This window comes from Simochromis diagramma, unplaced genomic scaffold (genome assembly GCF_900408965.1).
Source record: "Simochromis diagramma unplaced genomic scaffold, fSimDia1.1 OVJJ01000296.1, whole genome shotgun sequence".
Classification (NCBI taxonomy): Eukaryota; Metazoa; Chordata; class Actinopteri; order Cichliformes; family Cichlidae; genus Simochromis; species Simochromis diagramma.
The window spans coordinates 1,468,712-1,485,133 of NW_024387004.1; the positions used below are offsets into that span (position 1 = coordinate 1,468,712).

The following is a 16,422-nucleotide window of genomic DNA, read 5'->3' on the forward strand; positions in this document are numbered from 1 at the left end:
TGGCCAGCTGGATCACACTTGCTGAGCATATGCTCAAATCTATGTTTTAAAACAGCCACGCCACCTGAGTTCTGTGCATTATTAAAGAAATTAGGGCTGAAATGTGCATTTGAGGGCATCACCCTCACGTTCATTGATGTGTGTGTGTTAAAACTCTTTGATTGATGTTTTTGGTCACATCTCTCGGCTTTCAGCCTCTTTGACCTCTTCAACATGGCGCCCGCAGTGGAACACCTCGGGACAGGAAGGAGGTCGGGCGCTGCGCCTGCGCAGTTGCTCTGTCCGGGTCCCTGTAAAGATGTCTGAGCAGGCGGGGAGGGAGCGGAGCGGAGGACCCGAAACAACGCGCAGAACCCGCAACTGTCCGCGACTTAACCGGCCAAGGTAAGCGCCGACGGTCCCGCGGGCCGGCTCCGGGAGCACCGACACGCGGCGGAAGGTGTCAGCTCCCGGTGGGGGCTGGACAGCGGCGCGCGGGGCGGCCCAGCTCGGAGCACGGAACAGAAATGTTAGTGAGGGCGCGCGACGCTGTGGCAGGGGCGTGTCCGCCATCTTGTGAGTGAAGTGGCGCCTGAACAGCCGCAGGTCTCTGAGCCTAATGGCGGCTAACTGCCGATGTGACCGCGCGAAGGTTCCGAACCCGACCTTTACTGAGCGTGCTACCCAGCCTGACCCCACCGCAGAGCCGGACCGGCCGTCACCGTGTGTCCGTGTCGGTCCCGGGCTCCCGATCAGCCGCCGCAGCCTTTTGTTGTCCTCCTCCCCCTCTCTCCCTCCTCCCTGTTTGTTTGGGAAACCTGCACCGCGCATGCGTGTAACCATGGCGCTCGTTTCTGCGTGTAAGAAAACACGATCAAACGTGTCGACAGCGCGCTAAAATCTGTCTGAGCCCATCGATCATTGTGATCAGTTTAATCACTGATCGGCTGTTTGCCGCCGTCTGACGTCAGCACGCCACATTAACCCGCGGGAGCGGAGCAAGCACCGAGACCGCCACAACACACACGCACACAGATGCCTGGATGCACGCACGCGCCAACACACCTGAACGAGCACCTGTAACGCTGATCAAACTAGTGATGAGTTTGTCTGATCTGTATGGCCCTCTGAGCAGGGCTGGGTGTGCTCACTGATTCTCACTCAGTTATTCTAATTCTGATCATTTATCAGTACATGGGCATATTTTTACATCTGTGTATAAAACAAAGCTGACACTGAGACAGGTGTGAGCATCACAGCAGAGGCCTTTGTGTCAGAGTAACTGAGGATAAAACAAAAAGCCAGCAGCAGCAGATTTTCCTGGAATAACTTTTTATAGCAGATAATGTTAAAAATATTCTACAGTAGATCAAAAACTGAAGAAAACCACAAATCAACACGTGAACATTACCTGATGCTGCTTAAGGGAAGCAGAACACACTGAGAGAGAGCTGTGCAGGAAGTGGTTTTTTTTTATCCTGGTGGATTCAAAACAGCCAAAGTCAGAGAAAACTCGTGACCACGTGTATCAAACGTGAAACGTAGTTTGGATCTTCTGTTGCTGCTGGTTCAGTGAATTTTGGTCTGAGAGTGACGAAGACATGTCGGCTTTCAGCCCCGACGGCGTGCACGTGTCGTGGGGTGAACCATCCTTGCTCTGTTTATATATTTTTACCTGCTCGTTAATCGTTGCTGTTTGGCTAGTGTTGAAATGAGCTTCTGGCATTTCTGTCAAAATACATTATTATTATTATTATACATTATTATTTCAAATCGATACCATTATTTTTAAAACCCACCCCTACCTCTGAGTGCAGCTGCACACCTGTCTGACTCATTCTCACCTGTGTTTTGTTTTGAAGGCACGTGATGTCATTCTAACTGCCAAGATGTCCAATGACAGCCAGGGATTGGTGAAGGGGGAGGCGGCCATGATGCTGGCTCCCTCTGGCTCCGCCTCATCTCAGGGACCACCCCTTTCTCCGTCCACTGCCTCTAAAGCACCTGAGCTCCCAGGTACGCTCGTCTGCCTGTTACCTGTCCCACTCACCGTACTCTAATCCTGATTACCCTCTCTCTCTCTCCTCCCCCAGATGAGTTGGTTCAGGCTGGATGGTCCAAGTGTTGGTCTCGGCGGGAGAATCGGCCATATTACTTCAACAGATTCACCAATCAGAGCCTGTGGGAGGTGCCAGTGCTCGGCCAGCATGATGTTATTGTGAGTATTGCCTGTGCTTATCATTTACAGTTATTGATTGATATGCAGTTATTGATCAGGTACCGATCTGTGTCTGCAGTCTGATCCTTTAGGTCTAAACGCGGCTCCTGCAGAGGGCGGGGACAGTAACCTTGGTAATGGTCAGAGGAAAAGGAGGAGCTCTGAGGAGCAGGGGGGAGGACCTAACAGCTTCAAACGTGCTAAGGTAAAACGGAGTCCTAGGTTGGATGAGCCAGAAAGATGCTCTGCTGTGATTGGCTGACATACTGACCTTCATGCCCGCTGTTACATTTCCTATGCCACGATTAGTAACCTGACAACCAATCACAGCAGAGTGTGAATAGACTGACGCGTGATGCTCCGAGTGCAGGTGAGCGAACCCTGACCAGGTCTGTCTGTTACCAGGTGGAGCCGACCACGCCCATCTCTCCCAGCACTCCTGGGGTCAAACCCTGGAGCTCCGCCCCTGAGGACAAACAGGCCCAGTCCGCCACACCCACCACACCGAGCCCCGCCCCCGCGCCGTACAGACCAGCTGTGTGAGTACTGCATGTTGTTTTGTTTTGTTTTGTTGAAGGACCTTTTTGATTGGTCGGTGTTTTCAGGATTTACTGGGACCTGGACGTGCAGACCAACGCCGTGATCCGAGAGCAGGCCCCCGCCAGCCACCACCTGCCCCCCCACCCCGAGATCGAGCTCCAGCGAGCGCAGCTGGTCACCAAGCTGAGGCAGCACTACCACGAGCTGTGCCACCAGAGGGAAGGTATGCCACACGTGCAGGTTGTGTACTGGTAGCTCCTCCCCCACAGGTGAGAGGTGGAGGGAGAACACATCTTCAGATAGGGTGAAGGTCAAAGGTCATCAGAGACTTTGGAGCCGTCCAAGCCCGAGTGTTCATTAATGGGTATGACGGGCATGTGTGAATGTGAGCTCTGACCAGGTGTTGGTTCTCTGCCTCAGGTATCGATCCGCCCCGGGAGTCCTTCAACCGCTGGTTGCTAGAGAGGAAAGTAATTGACAAAGGTCACGACCCCTTACTGCCCAGTGACTGTGACCCTGTTATCTCCCCATCGATGTTCCGAGAGGTCATGAACGACATCCCTATCAGGTGACTTTAAAATCGAGTGGCGTTCGCGTCTCGTGCTCCTGGCGTTCGTTTGCCGTGAGGAGAACATGAGATTTGCTTTTAATTGAGTGATAAATGTCTGACACTAGAAATAGTCTGAATTTATTGATCAGAGATCACGTGCAGATTAATATATTGATCAGTGATTGGTTTGTGTGTGGCAGGTTGTCTCGCATTAAGTACAAAGAGGAGGCTCGGAAGCTGCTCTTTAAATACGCTGAAGCTGCCAAGAAGATGATCGACTCCAGGTAGGACCCAGCTGACCAACTGCTGAGCTCAATCCTGCTGAGATTATCAAGTGGGCCCGCGCTCTGACCTCTGACCTGTCACCCATGCAGGAATGCGAGCCCGGAGAGCAGGAAGGTGGTGAAATGGAACGCCGAGGACACGATGAACTGGCTGCGCCGAGATCACTCTGCCAGCAAGGAGGACTATATGGTAACCTGTGACTTTCGCTTCATCTGTACTCGTTACACGATTGCTTGTAGATCACCTGTACAAGTCGCCTGTGACTGTCACTGGTGTATCTGCAGGACCGTCTGGAGCACCTGAGGCAGCAGTGCGGTCCTCACGTCGCCGCCGTCGCCAAAGATTCTGTCGAGGGAATCTGCTCCAAGATCTACCAGCTGTCTGCGGAGTACAGCCGCCGCCTGCGCCAGACACACCTGAGCCTGCTGCAGGACCCGCCCACTGGTACACTTCAGTCCTGTGTATTATTCACCTGTGTACCTGGCTGTCTGAGCCAATAGTGTTCTGTCTCTGCATGTTTCAGAGGCGTGTGCGTCCCCGCCGCAGTCCCGCCTTGTCTACTGTTACCCGGTGCGTCTGGCGATCCCGTCGCCGCCGCTGCCTCGTGTGGAGCTTCACTTTGAGAATGACATGGCGTGTTTACGCTTTAGAGGAGAGATGGTCAAAGTTAACAGAGGACACTTCAGCAAACTGGTCAGTAGCCCCGTGGTAATCTGATTACCTTAAAAATTGTAATCCGAGTACATAACAGCAACCTAGTCAGTACCTCCGGTGTAATCTGTTTACTTTTTACATAGTAATACAAGGACTCAAAAGAGTAATCAAAGTACTCATCAAAAAGCTGGTCAGTAACGCATTGTAATCAGATTACTGTGTCCAATCTGTCCCGTTTGTCTCTCACCTGTCTCGCTGCAGGAGCTGTTGTACAGGTACAGCTGTATAGACGACCCTCGCTTCGACAAGTTCCTGTCCAGAGTCTGGTGCCTCCTGAAGAGATACCAGGTCAGCTGACGGCGTGCTCGCTCGGTTCACCTGCTTCATCAGCTGCTCAAAGCTAACCAGGTGTGTGTGTGCGTGCAGGTGATGTTCGGCAGTGGTGCTAACGAGGGGAGTGGCCTGCAGGGGGCGCTGCCGGTGTTGGTGTTTGAGACGCTGAACCGTCAGTTTGGTGTTTCTTTCGAGTGCTTTGCCTCGCCACTCAACTGCTACTTCAAACAGTTTTGCTCCGCCTTCCCTGATACCGACGGCTTCTTCGGGTCCAGAGGGTGAGGTGACACAACTGGACACTCCGCTGCACAGTCTGTCCACTCTCCCTGTCCCAGCGTGACAATCTGGCATGTGTTTCAGGCCCTTCCTGTCCTTCTGTCCGGTCAGCGGCTCGTTTGAAGCCAACCCGCCGTTCTGCGAGGAGCTGATGGATGCCATGGTGACGCACTTTGAGGTCAGTACTAGTCTCTGATCCGGCCTCTGAAACGGACTGTGATCCAGGGTTTCTGATCCGGTCTCCTGTCTTTCTCAGGACCTGTTGGACCAGTCCTCGGAGCCTCTGTCGTTCATCGTGTTCGTGCCTGAGTGGCGTGACCCCGTGACTCCAGCTCTGACTCGCATGGAAGGAAGTCGATTCCTGCGTCATCAACTCAGCATTCCCGCCTACGAGCATGAGTACCGATCAGGGAGTCAGCACATCTGCAAAAGGTACTCGCACTACAGTGCTGTAGTACTACTGTAATACTAATATTGTGTACACTGAATTACTGATTGATTGTAGTAGCCTAATACTCTGATTACTTTATATATTATCAGGGATGAGATGTACTACCGGGCTGTACACGGTACTGCAGTTCTCTTCCTGCAGAACGACGCCGGCTTTGCGAAGTGGGCGCCTACTCCAGAGCGTCTGGCCGAGCTGACAGCAGCGTACCGCGCCTCTTCCACCCGCATTTCCTCCTTGTCGTCCCCTGGCCCTGCCCACATCTCTCCTGGAGATAGAGACTCCGCCCCCAAAACATCTGATAGGACACAGAGTAACGTATTGTCACCCAGTGGCCACGACGACAACAACAACAACAACAACAACAACAGCAGCGGTGATAGTGGCAGCAGCAGCAGCAGTCCTCGAGACAAAGTGTCCACCGTGTAGGCGGGGCTTGTGGAGGCCACGCCCTTTCGCCTGTTGGACAGTTGTTTCAAGTTTTGTTTTCTGACTTGTCTCATTCAGATTGTCCTTCACCAGCACCTGTAGCAAATGTTTATCCATAATGCCACATGCCACCAGGGGGTGGGAGAAGCCTGAATTAGCCCCACCCTCTGCTGGCTTTAACCCCGCTCTGTTGTGATTGGTCAAAGCTCTGGAGCTTTTTTATTTTTAAATTTTTTTTTTTTAAAACTTGCAGCTGATTCTTGTTCAGCTGTGGCTTCTGTTGTTCAGCAACAAACATCACAGCCAATCAGTGAGCAGCGACTTCGAGCTCCAGCAATAACCCCCCCCCACCTGTAATGTCACTTGTGACCACGGAGGACTCTGGTCCCCGCACCCATAGGGCTTTCTGATTGGTCAATAAGGCAGCTACTGTTTCTATTGGACAGATCTTTGTTTTTCTGGGGTTTGATTTTGTTTTTGTTTTTTTTCAGTCCTGCTTCTGGTCCCGCCTACTTATAATGGCCCGGCCAGTCAGTGTGGGGAAATGGACTACTCATGAGGTGGAGGAGGTGGAGGATTAACAGTTAGGTGGGAGGAGGTGGAGTCAGATTCAGACTGTTGCTCGGAGACAGACGCCTTAGAGTGCGGGGTCACTGACGCTGAGGGGGCGGGGTCTCATGTAATCAAACTGACAGACATTTGTGTGAACACGACAGTTTTTTGTCATTAACGTCTTTTTTTTCGGGTTCATCAAACGTTTGTCAGAAAAATTAAAGTTTTTTTTTTTAATTTAAACTTTTGGGAGTTTTCTTTGCGTTTTGTTTTTATTTTATTTTTAAATGTTTCAAACATTTTTTCCCTCTTTTCTGCTCTCTGGCTCCTCCCACTCAGTAACCTGACACTACAACAGATGTTTGTTCTGGGATTGGCTGGCTGTGGCCCAATGAGGCGTCTGTTTCCGGGGCTGGCAGCAGTGTATATAGTGTATAGCCTGTTGATGTTTTAATTTAAAGCGACGGTGTGAAACCAAAGCGACAAAGCTGCGATAGACAGACTCCTCCTCCTCACATCGTCTTCATCATCATCCGCTGTGCGTGAACTATTTCGAAGATGTTCCTGACCCTCAGAGCGTGCGCTGCCATTCTTACGTTCCTCTTCCCGTTCAGCACGAGGTCATGTGTTCAGGTGTTTCGTGCCGCTGCAGCTTCACTTGTTTGGTCACGTTAAGAACGTTCGTCACGGCTTCGACATGTGACAGTAATGTAAAGCACCGCAGGACGCCACTCTGGATATGTTATTGGCATCAAACCCTAACATGAACTGTCTTAGTCACCGTTGTGTGATGGCGTGCATTTAAATGCTGCCCTCGCCATCACACAAAGGTCACTATGAAACTTTTTGCAGTTTTCTTGGCGAGCCGAAGCGCTCACAGAGATGCCATCATAATCTGTCTCCACGGGAACAAATGCACCAGGAGAAACGTGACGCAGGACGCAATGGAACAGCGGATTTTTACACGTGAACGTAACTGTCGTTGTGACACTCGCTCACATGTAAGGATTAACGCGCGTGTGGTGGATTAACTCCGAACCAGGAGTGTGCACGTGAGCCGAGCACTGGTTCTTTGATGTCACAGTGAATACTGAGCTGTGATTGGCTGCTCTGGCAGCAGCAGTGAAACGCGCACATGATGCTCCGGTGATGCAATCAGAGGCTCATCCACTGGGCCCGCCTCCATAGGTGTGTGTCCTGGTCATAGCTGCGTCCATGTGCCCAGTTACTTGTGCACAAACTCCAGGTGTTTGTCAGAGGGCGGAGCTAGAAGTGCTGATAGCTTAGCATAGCACAAAGTCGCTAATGTTGCAGCTGCAGACGTCTCACTTCATCTGTCTCACCTGCTGGGTTCACTCCTCTTTGACTGTCTGTGATGTAGACACCTTGCTGGAGGCGGCGGCTCGCCAGAGCCTGGCTGTAAACAGGAAGTGGTCCATCTTGTTTGTTGGCCCCTCTGCAGATTGTAAATAGTGTCTGTACTCCAGTAAAATCTGAAACCAGTAAAACCAGTGCTGTTCCTCTTTCTGCTACAGTCACATGACCTCACACAGTCACACCAGTGTAAATGTTTGTCATCTACAGTAAGACCATCTGCAAGTATTTGTCGTTTCTGTGTGATGACAGTTTAAACAAACTTCACGTTAGTCAGTTTTCAGTATTACACTCTCACCTGTGACGTCACCCTGGAGTCTGCCTGCCAGGGTCCATCACCATGAACAGAACAGAATAAAATAGCGGGTTTTCTCTGAGAACACGGTTGGTGCACACAGTAATGACATTCTGATGCATTTATTCTTCGTCAGACTGCACAGCAAAACAAACTGCAGTAATCGTCTGAGTCACAGCTGAGATGCTTTCCTATCCTAGCCTCCTATCTTCCTATACCTGCTGACAGCACACCTGTCCACGTTTATGATTTGTCCTAAGCTCCGCCTCCTTTGAGTGAATGCGCTGAATGACCAGAAATCCTGAAATTCATAGCGCAAGGCCCAGGACCCGAGGAATAGGTGAGGATAAGCTGATGACCCACCTTCTCTAGAGAAGCTTCTGACTGAAAACGCTGCTGAGGCTGCTCGGCATCGATCCCGCGGACCTGACATCACGTGTAGCACCTGTTCCGTACCGGTTCACAGCCGTTACACACTTTTACAGCTCGTGCACTTGCATTAAAGCGGAGTTCAGTGATATGACGACATCTAATTTTAGAATTTGTATAATTTTTAACATTTCGTATAATTTTAGTATTTATGTTTTATAGTAGTTTTACATAATATGTTTGGTGCCTGTCAGTATTTATCTCCTTTTTACATTGTGCTCAGTATGAAGTTAGTGAGTCACGTGCTGACAGCGATCAGGTTTGTACCTTTCATTGTGTGCCTTACGGCATTCACACTATTGTGTTCCTGTTTCTCTTTAAACTTTATTATTCTACCTTATTCTAGTTGCGCCGTTTCTTTGCTGCTTAACTACTCCCTCAGTTTTCATCCAGTTTTCACCATTCAAAATTTAAACATCTGCTGATTCTGCTAATGCCAGATATATCTTTTGGTGCTCATAGCTTTTATACCTTTTGAAATATTAAGCTTTTTATGCCATTTTTTGGCCCATTTTGATCAATGGGACCATTCTCAGCTCTTCAGCAAAAATGTCAGCTCCTTCACTTTCAGCAGAAAGTTCAGCTTTTTCCACCTCTTTTCAATACAAGCCTCTTCTGCTCCGGTTTGGCTCAGTGAGATGAGTAGCCGCCTTAAGACCAGGGGGCACAGGTTCGAATCCTACCTGTGTCTGCTGCCCCACATCTCCTCTTGCACTTACTCTTCCCTTTTAAATAAAGCAGGTTTAAGCAAAGAGATAAGCTTCTACACCTCTTTTCAGCAGATAGTTCTGCTTCTGCTTTTTTCAGAGTCCACTACACGGCATTCACACTGCATTTTCGCAGGAAATGCAACTTTTTCTATTTTTTTTTTAAACAGGCACACCTGTTCAGGGCTGAATGTCGCCACTGATTTCTATAACTGATTCGATTCAGTCAGTCACAAGTATTCTAATTCTGATCATTTATCAGTACATATTTTTATATCTGTGTATAAAACAAAGCTGACACTGTGCTTCAACAGAGGTGTGAGCATCACAGCAGAGGCCTTTGTGTCAAAGTAACTGAGGATAAAACAAAAAACAGGAAGCAGAAACCTGGCCTGACTTCTTATAGATAACCTTACAAATACAAATAACCTTAAAAATATTCTGCCGTAGATCAAAAACTGAAGAAAACCATGAATCAACATGTGAACATTACCTGATGCTGCTGAAGGGAAGCAGAGCACACTGAGAGACAGAGCTGCGCAGGAAGTTTGATTTTGTCTTGGAGGAAAGTCAGAGAAAACGTGTGACGATGTTTATCCGATATGACATTATTCAAACTCAAATCGATTTGAATGGGGAAGTCGATTTTTTAAACCCACCCCTACACCTGTCTGCACAGGTGACCTCCTTACGATCACAAATCCTCCGGAAGTCAGTGCTTTTATTGTGAAGCGGTGACAGGAAGTGCGGTTGTATTCGGTTTTGCCGGAAGTGGAAGAAGCAGCAGCGAAGTTTCCGGGAAACAGACAAACAGGCAAAGTGGTAGCCACGTATCGATTATTGTTTGCTGAGTATCAGTTGATCGTCGGTCAGCTCGGGGCAGTAACCGTAAACACCTTTACGGCCGCTGATTGCCGTTAGCGCGGTCTTTGGCCCGGTTGGACCCGGATCGGAACAGATGGGGGCGCACCGCAGTGACGGAGGCCGGGACTGGCTGCAGCAGGACGGGCCCGGAGCAGCCGGACCACCCGGAGCAGAGCCCGGTGAGGCCGCGAGCCACCGCACAAACATCCGGTCACACGACACCGTGAATATTTTTTTCATGAAAGCTGGTGACGTCACAGTCACGGAATAAACCTAAACACGGTGGTGGGGGTAACTCCAGGAAATAGACGGAGCCCCGGTCCCCGCTTTTTGGTGTGTTTTTGTCAGAGTTGGCTCTCAGGTGGTTTGAGTCACGTGTCTGTTGTCAGGATAAGCCAAACACCTGCTCAGTTGAAAGTAATCCATTACTCTATAGGCAGCAATCTTTTACTATATGTTAATGTTTGTCGGGAAACACAGGTGCGCTTCACCTGAACACCTGCACACTCTGTTTTCTAAATAACGTTGGGTTGAAAATGTCCTGGTGTGCTCACCTGTTCAGTGTCCTCTGCTCTTACCTGTTCACACGTCATATAGTTACACTCATCTGTGTGTGTGTGTGTGTGTGTGTGTGTGTGTGTGTGTCTGTGTGTGTCTGTCTGTGTGTGTGTGTGTGTAGAAGCCGTGGAACTTGATGATCAAACACAGACAGATCCAAAGACGAGGACGGCGCTCTCACATGATGGTCAGGTAAGTGGACCGTTGGATCTGATTGGCTCGTACTTCCTGTGATGGTTGTGGCCCTGTACTGTGACGAGAGTGCAACATCCAGGATATGTTTCTGTTGGCTGGATCCACGTACCCTGAGTTTGGCGATCAGGATTGGAGGTCACACGAAGCTGGTTATCACCGCCCTAAGTTCACAGAGGGTTTCTCCTGCACGTTCACATGAAAGAGGCGGGTTTTTTGTGATTTTGACCAATCGCAAACTGGCATTTCATGTCTCACATCACTGTTCCTCCACAGAAAACGATCCCCATGAGCGCCATATCAGTAAAATGCAAATGAGACAGTTGTTCAGTCTTTTGTCGCACACAGTAAAAATCTTGCTTCTAGTTAATAGTTTTGTCACTGAGCACGCTCACACTGCTGTCTGTTTGAAAGGTGGCGGCTGCACATTAAAGCTTCCTGTCCCACAGCCCGATGGAGGAAACAATGCAACGCAGGGTTTGTGCTTCATTCGGTTGGTTTATTAAAGTACGGCCTCTCGTGAATAACAGAATGAGTGGAAACGTCCCGCGCTCCTGACAGCGGTAGTTTTTGCTGCTGTGTATGGCGTAATACAAATCTGACCTGGGGTCAGCTGGTGCAGTACAGCTGTGCTGTTTCAGGATCACATATTAATGCTCGAAGACCAAAACTGTTAACTGCCAACAGAAAACAATCAAGAACTGAAGCTGAGGTGATTTATCATTGGTTACTGATGGTCGTCAGGGAAACACAAAGACATTGTTGTTAAAATCCTTAGACCCCTCCCACTGTCACCGCAGCCGTCCGAGGCATCTTCCAAAGGATGCTGACACTATTTTCTGGAGCGCTCGTTGATCAGTAGGAAGTGATGTCGTACTTGTTGATCTCTGATCTGGATCTTAACCTGCTCTGGAGCAGGTGAGGTTCACAGTGTTAGTTACCATGGTGATGAAAACCAGGGGTAACCACCTGGATAAGCCAGGCTTCGTAGCGCAGACCTCTGAGCTCACAGGACGGGAAACGTAAACGCGGCCATTCAGTTTGTTTTTAAAAAACTTTATCAACAACACTCAGACGACAGGAGTCCAGGTGTGTCAGGGTTTCACCTTGAGCAGGACGTAGAGACAGACCTGCTCATCTGTCCTCACCTGTCTGTGCAGCTACACGGACCCTCAGGTGTCCATGGACCTGCTGCGTGCCGTGCTCCAGCCCAGCTTCAACCAAGACATCATGGCCGTGTTCAGTAAATATCAGAAGGTTAGCAGTCGCACTAAAAGGGGAGGGGGTGGAGTTATTTGGTTTGACCTGTGCAGGGGTTCGAGCAAGTGTGTTTGTGTTGCAGTTCTTCGAGAAGGCGGCAGAGAATGTGAAGGAGAACGTTGGAGACGACATTCAGACCGATCACCTGATCAAGGAGGCGTGCAGGAACGTCCTCGAACACGTGAGGCATTCTGATGCTCATGAGACCACCTGAACTCACCTGACAGGTGTACCTGTGAAGCCGGATTAGCTGTGTTGAGTGTAAAGCCTGATCTGTTTCCCTATGATTTCATCTCCAGGCCAAGCAGCTGTTTCCGGAGGCTGAGGTGAAGAGGGCGGTACCAGAGGCAATGATGAAGGTAGGTGTAGGAGCAGGCAGCTTACCTGGGAAGGTAGTCTCGTGCCTCACCTGTTTGTTTCCCGCAGAGGCAACGAGTTGCTGATGACGACTGCAGCCAGAGAGGAAGCCCGCTGCACAAGAAGGTAACTCCACCCCCCCAACACACACACTCACACACGAGTGCGATCACTGACTCTGATCACTTCCTGTCCTTAGAGAAAGATGCGTCCAGGTCCCGTGGCCTCATCTGATCGACCTCTGACCTTCTCTGTGTGAGTATCTAATAGGTGACATCATCATCAGTGCACAGGTAGATGAACACACCTGACCGATGTCCATCTGTGTCCTCAGGGTGAAGCCCAAGTCTGAGCCCATCAAGAAGGAGGGGCCCAAGGTGAGTGGTTACTTGAACTGACAGGTGAACTCAACTGAAATAAATGTCTTCATCATCATCATCATCATCATCATCATCAGACCCAATAACACGGTGGCAGTGACCCAGTGTGACCCGATGGGGGCGCTGTGCTCTACAGCGTTGCCTTCATGTCGGGGGTGTAAAGTCTCCGCTGTGATGATGTCACAGTGACGCTGTCTGTGTTTCAGTGGGATCCGTCCAGACTCAGCGACAGCAGCACGTTCGTGCTCGGGTCAAGAGCCAACAAGTGAGTCCGCAGCAGCAACGCCAACAGGAAACGGCGTTCACACAACACTTAAACGTTTAAATGACACGTAAACCTCCACATAACAGCGATACAACGTTAAAATAACAAACATCTTATGTTGTGATGTCACTGCAGGGCGCTCGGAATGGGTGGGACCAGAGGACGAATCTACATCAAACACGCCGACCTGTTCAAGGTAAAATGCTGCATGACGTAACAGGAATCTGACATCTGCATCCATCTTTGGTATACAGTCTGTGGTCTGAAGGCCATGCTGTGTCTGTATCGTGTGTGTGTGTGTGTGTGTGTGTGTGTGTGTGTGTGTCAGTACGCAGCTGATGCCAAGGATAAACAGTGGCTGGCAGAGAGACACCACATGAGGGCGACAGGAGGGAAGATGGTGAGAAACTATGAAACGCGTCGACTGTGGCTCGCAAATCTCTAAAGTTAGAAATATCCTGTCTCAGAGTGATGCTGAAAAACTAGTTCATGCATTTATTACATCCAGGCTGGACGACTGTAATTCATTATTATCAGGAAGTCCTAAAAACTCCCTGAAAAGCCTTCAGCTAATCCAAAATGCTGCAGCAAGAGTCCTGACAGGGACTAGAAAGAGAGAGCAGATTTCTCCTGTTTTGGCTTCCTGTTAAATCCAGAATTCAAAATCCTACTCCTCACATACAAGGTCTTAAATAATCAGGCCCCATCTTATCTTAATGACCTTGTAGTACCATATCACCCTATTAGAGCACTTCGCTCTCGCTCTGCAGGCCTACTTGTTGTTCCTAGAGTATTTAAAAGTAGAATGGGAGGCAGAGCCTTCAGTTTTCAGGCCCCTCTTCTGTGGAACCAGCTTCCAGTTTGGATTCAGGAGACAGACACTATCTCTACTTTCAAGATTAGGCTTCAAACTTTCCTTTTTGCTAAAGCATATAGTTAGGGTTATATGCTAACCCACTTCCTGTGTCTTGCTCAGGCCTACCTGCTGATAGAGGAGGACATCCAAGATCTGTCCCGCAGCGATGAGTACCGGTAAGTGCGTCACCTCCTGCTCTCAAGAACTTTGCTCAATGGTGAAGTAAAGATGTGAAGGAGACCTGATGACGACTTTCAGCCCTTTCCGGCTTGTTCTGTCACGGCCCCGTTTTGGGGTTTTCTATTAGGTGGTAGTAGTTGGTACCAGGGGCTTTTTTTTTTTTTTTTTTTTTTTAAAGTACGTGCGATCAGAAAATGTGACATCAACAGACTGCATGTCACTGATTGGCTAGTTGGTGCCATCACTTGAAGAGTCATGGGGGCGTGTCCTTCACACAAATCAAAAACACCGTATTTAAAACCCGGCAACGAGGGAAACGTTTCACAAACCAACACGAGACTCCTGATTTCTGCAGGTCAGGGACAGGTGTGTCAGGGTCTGGTTGCCTTGGTAAGTCTTTAATTGGTAGATGCTTCAGTTGCTCACTTGGAAGTTCAGTTAGGGCTGGATCAGGTGACCCTGAATCCTCCCTTAGTTATGCTGCAATAGTGTTTCTTCTTCACTCACTATGTGTTAACAGACCTCTCTGCACTGAATCATACTTGTTATTAATCTTCCACATAGAGCAGGGCGATATGACCAAAAATATTTATCACGATATACGTTTGAAAATTTGCGATAACGATATAACTGACACGAGACAAAATACTTTACAACTCCTCAACTTTATTAGTGCAAAACCCATCAATGTATTTCCACTTCAACAAGCAGCTGTTTTTTTTTATGTGCAATAAAGTTATATAAAAATTTAACAGTGCAAATTCCTCACTGACAGTTTAACCAAAAGGCATTTCAGTGGAAACTGGCCGACACATCCTCAGCATAACCATGTATAACATCCACAACACTTAAAAAGAGGTTCTACACACACAATACGGTAACATTATGTTGAAGCACAGTACGTATCACTCCGCGAGGCTCCGCCTACGATAGCCGTAACGCTCCGACAATCCATCAAGCGGTGCGGCTTCGTAGCTCAGCAAAGTCGTACTGAAACATTTGACAGATTTTCGAGCGCCGTGCACATAAAATCGTTTCGAGGTCAGTAAACACGACCAGAGTTCATACATAAGGCACACGGGATTATAAGGGGCTCTGTCGACTTTCAGAAAAATCAAAGGATGATTTTAAGTGCGCCGTATTTTCCAAACAACGCGGTAATAACGACGGCCCGCTAGCATGCGCTACCAAAAATAGTGCTTTGTTGTGTGTCTGACGGACGAAAGCTAAACCAGTTCCACACCAGTGAAGCTGCAGCATTTTACAAACCAGTTCAGCTTCATCTGTTTCATTCAACGATCCGCTTTCGCCCTTCTCATTCTGTGTCGCCGCCGTGCTTTTTCCGCCATGTGCGTATGTAAACAAAAGCACTGCGAATGCGCGTTTTACCCATATTCTATCGCCATGTTTCATTTTCTTATCGTTGCCCAACATTACACTGTGAACGGTATGATATGACCCAGCCCTACTGCCACAGCATGTCTTTATCCTGTCTTCCTTCTCTCACCCCAACCAATCACAGCAGATGGCCCCGCCCCTCCCTGAGCCTCGTTCTGCCGGAGGTTTCTTTCTGTTAAAAGACGAGTTTTTCCTTCCCACTGTCGCCAAAACACTCGCTCATTGGGGGGGTCAACTGATTATTGGGGCTATCTCTGTGTTATTGTAGGGTCTACCTTATGATATAAAACAGCTTAATGGCGACTGTTGTTGTTATTTGGCACTCACACCACTCTGACTGATATCAGCTGATACATATTGATCAGAGGCGCCACGCTGATTTCAAACAGACACGATCGTTTTAGTTCAGTAACAAATCTGACCTGTGTGTGTGTGTGTGTGTGTGTGTGTGTGTGTGTGTGTGTGTGTGTGTGTGTGTGTGTGTGTGCGTGTGTGTGTGCGTGTGTGTGTGCATTCAGGGACTGTCCGGACGTCAGGATGGACGAGCTGAAGCCGTTCTCAGTTCCTCAGTGGATGGTGGAGAAGATGCAGAGAGCCATGGAAGCTCAGAGAGACGCTGACCCCTGACCCTCACGCCCCTGGCACCCCCGTACGTCTGTAGTAACCACAGATTAAATAATAGATGGCCGTATCAGAGTGCAGGACGGCGATCATGTGACCAGTTGTTTTTATTTGTACTGTTTTTAAAAATTAAAAAATGTTTGTGAGTCTTTGAGGTGATCCGTCTGTTTAAGCGGTTTAAAAACAGTTTCAAGTAACAGGAAGTTCATCAGGTCTGAGCTCAGCCTGTGTGGCCTCATGCTGTACGGCATTCACACGACACACAGAAACATTTTCACCTTCTACAACAGGAATTTCACAGGTTCAGTCAAGAAAAAAAAGCTGGACAGTCAACGAGCTCCTTGCAGGTTAAAGAGTCGTGCTGACAGATGTTTCTCTGTCACAGCAGCTTTTCTTCATCACGTAGAATAATAGTTAAATAT

The 16,422-nt window shown here is 48.9% G+C and overlaps 2 protein-coding genes across 2 annotated transcripts; both read left to right on the top strand.

Annotated features, from left to right (window-relative positions):
* The first annotated feature begins 276 nt into the window (after positions 1-276).
* On the top strand, positions 277-7,772 carry pcif1 (phosphorylated CTD interacting factor 1). The gene is made up of 16 exons (XM_040040922.1): positions 277-384; positions 1,842-1,995; positions 2,073-2,197; positions 2,277-2,402; positions 2,603-2,736; positions 2,803-2,960; positions 3,158-3,305; positions 3,488-3,571; positions 3,662-3,761; positions 3,857-4,016; positions 4,096-4,265; positions 4,488-4,574; positions 4,653-4,837; positions 4,920-5,013; positions 5,092-5,267; positions 5,376-7,772. Exons 2-16 carry the CDS (start codon positions 1,869-1,871, stop codon positions 5,710-5,712), a joined length of 2,211 nt encoding a protein of 736 aa, XP_039896856.1. The 5' UTR covers positions 277-384; positions 1,842-1,868; the 3' UTR covers positions 5,713-7,772.
* Positions 7,773-9,980: 2,208 nt separating this feature from the next.
* Positions 9,981-16,152, top strand: LOC120739233 (deoxynucleotidyltransferase terminal-interacting protein 1; the record flags this gene model as incomplete). Its single annotated transcript, XM_040040933.1, has 13 exons — positions 9,981-10,112; positions 10,613-10,683; positions 11,844-11,940; positions 12,026-12,124; positions 12,243-12,302; positions 12,370-12,426; positions 12,500-12,555; positions 12,635-12,677; positions 12,887-12,945; positions 13,081-13,141; positions 13,274-13,345; positions 13,922-13,977; positions 15,898-16,152. Coding segments are annotated over 13 exons (972 nt in total), but the record flags the coding sequence as incomplete, so codon positions are not given.
* Between the last annotated feature and the right edge of the window lie 270 nt (positions 16,153-16,422).